Raw genomic sequence first — 8,895 nt, forward strand, 5'->3', positions numbered from 1 at the left:
TCATGTACTTCGAAACCGCTTCCAAGCCAAATTGAATTTTTGATTTTAGAAACATTTAATTGGTTTTCTAAGTCCACATGTAGACAAGAGAGCTTTATTAAAAGAAATTACTTGCTGTATTAGGTCATTTTATATAAGGCTTATATATAAATATTATATATAAAAAAAAATTGCTTGGACTTATAATGCACCATCTGACTTTAAATTCCATAATAACCTATTTCAAAACTTTATTTAACCGGGGGTCACGCATTGGCAGTGGTTCGGCCAGTCCAGAAAGTGTCATGAAAATATTCCCTCTAAAAATTTATTTGCCAGACATCGTTTGGAGTCGGTGTAAAACATATGTATACCAAAAATTGAAAAAGAGGTTCACAGACAGTATGGAATGCAGAGTTTACCTCTTTCATGGGTTCTTTAAAGGACAAAAAGTAATTTCCTTATTTAAAATAGTTTTATCGGCGTTATTATTTTGCAAATAAAAAACCATTTACCTCAAACATATTACGAAATCTGATAGACTACAGTGGAGTTTTATTTATAAAGTATCCCTTTTAAATTAAAATACAGATGCTAGCTATTTTTTTTCTTTTTTATGACATTGTAGTAAAAATTAATTATTTTTTATTCTGTTATGTCTTTTATGAAAAAAATTTATAAAACGCAAAGAAAGTTGCCTTGAACTTTTAACTTTTTTTCTTAGCCTTAAAAATTTGTATTTAGTCTTTCTTAACTTTTTATTTTTGTCAATCTAGCCTTGTTTCTGAAAAGGTTCTGGCAACACTGCTAATAACAGTTGTGTCAATATACCTAGCATGTACTTGGTGTTACAACTTCAAAATATATATAGGCTAGCTTATGTCAAAATGGTCAGCAAAAAAAATTTTGATTGAGCCATGTCTGTCCGTTAACATAATAACTTGAGCAACAATTAAGATATTGACCTTATGAGGAAAAATATAAATATATTTATTAAATTTATAATTTTTTAAAAGGAGCGTGGCGCAGCCCACATTAAGGGCCAATTAATGGTGACTTATCCATAACCAGATAAAACAGCTGATCGAACCAACCTAATGGAAATCAATGTAATGATTAATGGTGCCATACCATAACGCTAAAGCTATAACCATATCATAGCCAACCAATTAGTTTTTGGTTTTTCGCCATATCCATAACCTAAAAATATTTGTGTTGGAGAATTTATTAACTTTTTGTAGCTTTTATTTATTGTTTTGGATACGTTTTGACTAAGAGACTTATTTTTTGTGGTATATGTTTGTAATTTTTTGCGTTTTCTTTTTTTATGAAATTTTCACAATTTTTAGGTTAAGGCACCAATAACTGATGCAAATTTGATATGGATAAGTAAAAATATGGTTATGACTATGGCGTTAGGGTTAAGGAAGTTTTTATGGCCCTTTAGAGGAAAAAAGTTTTAGAAGCCGTTAATTCTATTATACACCATCAACATTAATTGGTGCTTAGACGCCTAAGTGATTTTGGTCGTTTCGTAACAAGTAACGCCAGCTAGCCCTGTATCGTGATAACTGATGCCAATTGGGAGCACCAGGGGAGGTCAAGTTTTCCTCTACCTGCCTCTCGCAACTCAGTGGAGGTCTCCCCCTTCCTCTGCTTCCAAACTGTGGTGTGGACTAAAATACTTTCTTGGTCGGAGCGTCTTCGTCCATTCACATGACCTAGCCAGCGAAGCCTTTGGGTTTTTATTCGCTGTACTATCGTCATATTTGCATAAAGCTCGCTTTGTGTTTTGCTGATAATGCTGGTTCACAAATAAACGAGATCCTTCTCATTCTCGAATTTATATCCGTCAACAGTTACTGCCAAAGCACGAAGGCGCTGATTCTTTCTTGGATGACAAGTACTTCGTCTTGTCCTTTTTACAGCAAGACCCCTCTTTGCTCTATTATATATGAACAAAATCGGTTTGCGACCATGGATTTCTTACAATCTAAAGACAGAATATACTGCGGTTTCTTTATCAAAACTCTTCTGTAAGTAAAAATTCGAAAAAGCGGAACAACGTTTCCTTTTCAATGACATGAAGACCTTGCTCATAGAAAAACCAATTTATGTAGAAGCCACAGCAAACGTAAGAAGTTTTAAATTTTATTTTTAAAAGTTTACATTTCTGAAATATTTCTAGGGTTTCTACTTTTTTACACTTGTAAATGTTGCCCGATATAGGCCCCTTTTTTACCCTAACTCCAGATTTTGACGGTGTATTCGAAATTCTAGATATGCACGGTTTTGTATGCTTGGCAAGCCTTTCGACATATTGACTGAGGGGACTACATATAACCCGGCTGTCAGTTCGAAAACGGCCTATCTCAAAACATTTTTTCGAAAGCGTCATTTCAGAACATTTTCATATTTATATCTAGGGGTTTAAGTAGACAAATACCGTTCTTCAAAAATTCCCAGAACTGTTTGCTCCATATTTGGAATGTATATTCTGTATCACGCTCTTCCACATCATCTCCCTATGAGGAATGTTCTATGTCGAAAAGTTTTTCACTTCTACTATGGCCTGATGTTGTTGTTGTTGTATTAACGCCTGATCGCTTTCTTTATCGGTCCCTGGACTCAATCTCCCCTAGATAGAGCATTCCTTAACCTAAACTAGTTTTAAAGTTGGGGCATTCGATGTGCGCACAGAATATTTTGAATAAAACTATTGACTACACGTTTATAGATCCTCAGAAGTAACATTTCATCCAGATGAGAGCCATGGATCAGTGCCCTCTAGAATCAGGATCGACACCACCTCATTGTTTTGTAGGTTTATCTGTAAGATTTTTAACATCATTGCTTTGCTTGTTTAGCACGTCCTCCGAATTCATCATCTCAAATATTTTGATCGTGGTATTAATCAGCTCCTTTTCTTCTGAACTCCATCCTTCGGTAGACATTTGACCAGGAAGTTCACTGCAATCTATTAGTCGCACAGTCACTTCGTCTTTTTGGGGACAACCGGAGTCGTACGGGTAAGCTGGAATCTTGTCGTTACCTCCATTAAGCTTATCAACCACTTCGTCTTTTTTTATACTGCATTATTCCCCTCCTCTTTCTGTCTTGCAGCTTCCCTCTTCGCTCTGCTTTGCAGATCTATAGCCCTGCTATTCCAGGTAGATCGCGTGGCGGTGTTAGCATTGGTCCGTTTGCCTTTTCCCTTTCGCATCCTAAAAGCAGGTTTGTTGTCTATAGGCGATCGCTGCCTTCTTTCTGTACCTGTGCGGGACTTCTTATTTTTCTTGATGTGATAAGGAGACTGCCCGAAGGTTTTGGTTGATGGTCCTTTGCTGGATTTTGATCCGGTACGTCCCAGAAAATAGCACCATTAAAGTACTAACCTGACCATCATGGGAAAGATTTGATGTGAGCACGTAAGGTTAGTTTAGGTTATCCAAACCCCTTGGGTCGCCAGAACCTCGCCTGCTAAGTAAACAGGATTCGCCGCAGGCAGATGGGGTTGACAATTTAGTTGAAGAAGCTACTCATTGAACTGGCAACCTCTTAAAAGGATTGAGGTACACAACTCCTTAAATCCATGTTCGGAGCTCCTTCCTCCTTAGTACCACGCGAATATAATACTACTGGTAATGTGAAAGAACTATCTTTCATTCGCCGTCTCAACGCGTCTCAACTCTAGTTCTCTGGCCCCCGTGTCAAACCGTTGCCTCCCCGAACTGCAAGCCTTCCTCGCTATCCGTATTCGAATCCCTCGTCTTTTTTTTGAAAGTGCTTAATTTCCTCTTTAAGGTACGACCAGGTGCGCTTAACGGTCTAATCCGCCACAGCAGCGCTCCTTGCTATGGTAAGACTGCCAGTATTGGGAAGACTCCGTCTATATAGTGCCTTATATGCCCTTGGCTGCAAATCATCCAATAGGCACGGTCAAATAACATTCTGTATATTCTTTCAGGTCATGGTGCAGATGTCAAATGTGTGCATTGGCATCCACAAAAAGGTCTAATTGTGTCGGGCAGTAAAGATAATCAGCAACCCATAAAATTATGGGATCCAAAGAGCGGTAGTGCTTTGGCTACACTGTAAGTCGGATCACTAAACAACAAATACACGCATATGTACATACATTTTCAACAAATTTCATCCGTTTATAGGCACGCACACAAATCGACTGTGATGGATTTAAAATGGAACGACAATGGCAATTGGCTTGTTACCGCATCGCGTGACCATTTGCTCAAATTATTCGATTTGCGCAATTTGCGTGAAGAGATGCAAGTCTTTCGGGGTCACAAGAAGGAAGCTAGCTCTGTATCTTGGCATCCCATACACGAGGGACTCTTCTGTTCGGGTGGTTCAGATGGTTCGATACTCTTTTGGAATGTAGGTACTGACAAAGAAATTGGCGGTGTAGAGACCGCGCATGATAGCATTGTTTGGACATTGGCCTGGCATCCTTTGGGGCATATACTATGCTCAGGCTCCAACGATCATACCATTAAATTTTGGACACGTAACAGACCCGGTGATCTGATGCGTGACAAATATAATTTGAATACGCTGCCTGCTAGTTTGGCAGCGCTGGATGATTGTGAATATGGTGAGTAGTGCAAAACTTGGAAGATTTTCTGAAGAATGCATGATATTTATGTATGTATATTGTTTATTTCTTTTCAGATGACGCTGTAATTCCTGGCATGGGTCCTGAGGATAAAGTTGAATTCACCGAAAGTCTCACTGCCGACAAGGGCTTTATACCCGGCTTAGATTTGGATCCATCCAGAGCAGGCGATAAAGATCGTGAAAAGAAAGTACCATATAGCAAACCTATACCACGCAACTTCCAAGCACAATGGGCCGGTGTGCGACGTCCCGATGATAGTAGCTTTTATGATGAGTTGGCTATGCGCGAGCCAAAGGATACTAGCGGCTTGTCGCTTCAACAAATTAGCGAAAGTACAATAGAGGGAATGTTGGCGAGTGGTGTGCTCACTACTATGGATCCGCAAGCCATAGTAGGACTACTCGTTTACAATCGTTTTATACGCGTACATCCCGATTCTCGCGTAATGGTTGCCATAAGACAGGGACCCGATTATTTAAATAAATATATTGATGCTGGCAAATTGGATGAGTTGCGCGATGTTGTACAGACACATGATCGTTCGCGTTCAATATCGCCTACTTTGGTGGGACGGGAGACCTCCCCACCAACAAAACGTTCACGCTTTGAGGGGCGTCAACACAGTGCGCAGCTGGTATGTGTGCGCGAATTGCTGAGTCTTAAAAAACCCTTTTTCCCATGTTTGTTGCAATTGAAAGCGCAACTGGCACAACAAAACTCGGAATATGTGGATGATGAACGCGGTTCACCTCAGCCCCAGCAACAACAAAACTTCCGGGAATCTCAGTTTCAACAGCAACAACAACAATCCCCAATGCAACAACAGCAAACTCGTCCAAGTCCGTGGGCAACAGGTTCACCTTTCCAACAATCACAACAGCAGCAGCAGCAACAACCAAATCCATGGAGTGGACCAAGCATGGTAGGTGGCACGAATGGCGGTCAAAAGGTGATACCACCATTAATGCCAAACGGCAATTATAAGGGCAACAATGGGCCTTTCAATGGTTCAAACTTTGATGATAGTATGAACTATGGCGGTGGTGGTGGTGGCGGCTCAATTTCGGACGATAACATGCATACAAATATTAAAAATAACAACAATATGGACAACAATAGTAATAGTAACAAAAACAACAATAGCAATAGCAAAAACAAAAATCAGCGCCGCGGCCATCGTCGCGGTGGAGGTGGTCGTAACCGTGGTGGGCGCAACAATAACCGACGATTTTAGTTATAGAAAAAAAATGAAGAAAGTTTAAATAATAAGAAAAGGCCTAAATTAGTTTAATAAACATTTTTCACCACACTGGTGAATTAAGTTACTGTTGCTAAAGCGCTTAAAATCATAAGGATGAAGAAATGTGCTCTTGTTCATGTTGTTACACATTGAGAAGGCAGTTCAGATTTATCTCATTTAATAGCTATGGTGTAATGGTATATTTCCTACTCGCTGTGTGAAAGCATATACAAATTTCCTTTTTTCTCTTTATGCTTCTATGTTTTTTGCTGTTGCTAAAGAGGAGGCATCGGAAAACATGGAATGCTAACTGAACACGTGTAGAAAATTAACCGCGTTGCAAGAAAAGCTGCGCTCATTTAATTTTTACACACACACCGTTCGGTTATCTGTCAAATAAATTGCTGGTAAGCGTTAATTTAAGGGCCAATTAATGGTGACTTATAACCATAAAACCATAACCAGATAAAACAGCTGAACCAACCTTATGGAAATCAATGTAATCGATTAATGGTGCCATATCATAACGCTAACGCCATAACCATACCATAGCCGACCAATTGGTTTTTGGTTTCTCGCGATATCCAAACCTAAAAATATTTGAGTTGGTGAATTTAATAACTTTTTGTAGATTATGACTAAGATACTTATTTTTTGTGGAATATGTTTGTAATTTTTTGCGTTTTCTTCATTTTTATGAAATTTTCACGATTTTTAGATTAAGGCACCATTAATCGATCACATTTGAGATGGTTATGGATATGGGTATGGTTACGACTATGGCATTAGGGTCAGGGGAAGTTGAATTGGCCCTTTAAGATGGAGAAAACTGAGTCAAATTTATTTAACGTATGGTAAATTTCACACTCACTTCAGATAATATGGAAAACGAGGTCTTGAATCCTTTATGGTTCTATGGTGTTACATAAGCCCATATTGTAAGTAATAATATATAATTTACTTTATGAGTCTGTGACAGTTTAAATGAAAAGAACATGCTACTAAAACTGCAAATATACATACAAAGCATTAATTTTAGTAAATTTTTCTTTAACTTCATGCGTGATTTTTTACTTTCATATATGAACAGTTGGCGGTCAAAAGGGCATTTATATGAGGAGTGAATAAAAGCGAAACTTATAAACATATCCGTAAAAGTGTTATAAAAAAGTCAGTAAAAACGGAACATTGTTTTCTCCCATTCAAAAAATGACGCATCGATTCACAGGACTCATCTTTTTTCTCTTTAAGAAGAGGACATACCAAATCATTAAAGATTAACACATCATAAAATCATCATCTAACTCTGAAGTTGTCCGAAAGTTATGTCTAAAATAATTACGAAGTGATCCTGAAATTGTGCCAAATTGGTCCTGAATAGTATCCAAATGATACCGAATATAACCCAGCAGTGATCCTTAAAGTAATCCTAAAGCATTTCGGAAATCATGCCAAAAAGTTCACAAAACAGATTGGTCCAAGTCCGCTAATCCATTACGCCTGGACAAATGTGGCACTTAGCTCTATATTAGTTGATATGCGCACAATCAATCCACTCTTAATATAAATCCCAATTTTACCGCCGACCGCTCATATGTACGCATAAATATGTTAAATAAGCGTAACCGAGCACAAACATTTAGAGTCATAAATGAGTCATACATACACCTTAGGGCTCGGAGTTAATGCTCTAAATAAAATCATTTAGACGTTTGAAATAAATCTATGCATTTCTTTTCTTGTGTTGGCTGTGCTTTATGCGCATAAATTCATACATAGTAGCAAAAATATGAGTCGTGGGTTTGCTCCTATGACTCTCATTCTAATATTTTGTCTGACTTCTATTTGTTGAATGAATCGGGATTAGAATGCTCACGAGAGACTTATGAATGTGCGCAGTAAACGAACTCAATAAAAGTCATGTAATCTGCCACGATTATAGTACTATGCGAGTCTTATTAGAGTCTAAAAAACTAATTTTGGGGTCTCCGAAATGCGCACATATTGAAAAATATAGGCGTGTTAAAAAAAGAACGCAAATAATTTAATTTAACATGTTTAAGGTATATTTGTATGTACGCTTTTTAGTAAAAATAGAATGAGTCTGAAGGAAAGTCATGATTAATTAATTTTGCATGAAAAAAAAAAAAAAATGAAGCAATCACTGTTGTAAATTATTAATTAAACATACTTTGATGTTGGAGCTCTTTAAAAATATTATATTACCTATTTTCCCTTTCATTTTATTAGCTATTATTTAATTAAGGAATCATGCAAACAAACATGTGTATAAATAGATATGTATGTATGTATGTATGAATAAGAAAAGAAAGGAACCAACGATTTGATTTGTAAATTTTGTTTATTTTAACTGGTGGAAAATGCAAATTGAATGCCAATGTTGGGTAAGGGCTAACTAACAAAAGTTATCTGGGCTGATAACCTGTGCGTATTCTCTAAACTAGAGGCTTACGCCGATCACTTTATCGGCGGCGGCGGCGTAGGCGGCGTAGGCTCTTATATATACCGGCGGCGTGGGCGGTGCGCCGGCGTACGGCGGTGTTCTTACTTTAAAAAGCTTGATTTTTCTATTTGAAAAAATAATATTTAGGAAAGGTGTTGTTTGTATGTATTTAAGGAAATCAACGTTTTTGCCTCAAAATCTCGCAGATCGTTCAACAATTTTCAGGAGTAGCTCCTTGCGGAGGGATTGTCTCTCATTCACTTACTCCAGAGATGCTTCGAACCTAATCCCGGTCTTTGGAATTGGTACTGCTGCGTCTGCTGAAAAGAAATAGAGATACATAAAATGGTCACACTTTTGTCTGTATATCTCTTGCAAAGCGTAGTTTTACCTGGGGTTAACTCCTAATAATCGTCGCGAACACAATTTCTCTAAATCATTTGTGGCTCTTTGGCGGTCACGCACAAAGGCGACTTAAGGGTTGCTATTAATGGTCTATTAATACGCATGATTCTCGTGGCACAGGGTGCATCCAGTTTTTTCGAGCTACAAATCCCGATGATTAGAATTCCCGAT

General features: G+C 38.0%; 1 protein-coding gene across 1 annotated transcript in view; it reads left to right on the forward strand.

Annotated features, from left to right (window-relative positions):
- The window catches only part of Wdr33 (WD repeat domain 33), a 56,359-nt gene extending 48,148 nt beyond the window's left edge, over positions 1 to 8,211 (forward strand). Inside the window, exons 5-7 of the mRNA XM_067791723.1 lie at positions 3,947 to 4,073; positions 4,146 to 4,591; positions 4,669 to 8,211. Coding sequence (XP_067647824.1) covers positions 3,947 to 4,073; positions 4,146 to 4,591; positions 4,669 to 5,849 — 1,754 coding nt within the window. The 3' untranslated portion in view covers positions 5,850 to 8,211. The remainder of the gene's footprint in view (positions 1 to 3,946; positions 4,074 to 4,145; positions 4,592 to 4,668) is intronic.
- The last annotated feature ends 684 nt before the right edge of the window (positions 8,212 to 8,895 follow it).

Source organism: Eurosta solidaginis, chromosome 1 (genome assembly GCF_040869045.1).
Source record: "Eurosta solidaginis isolate ZX-2024a chromosome 1, ASM4086904v1, whole genome shotgun sequence".
NCBI lineage: Eukaryota > Metazoa > Arthropoda > Insecta > Diptera > Tephritidae > Eurosta > Eurosta solidaginis.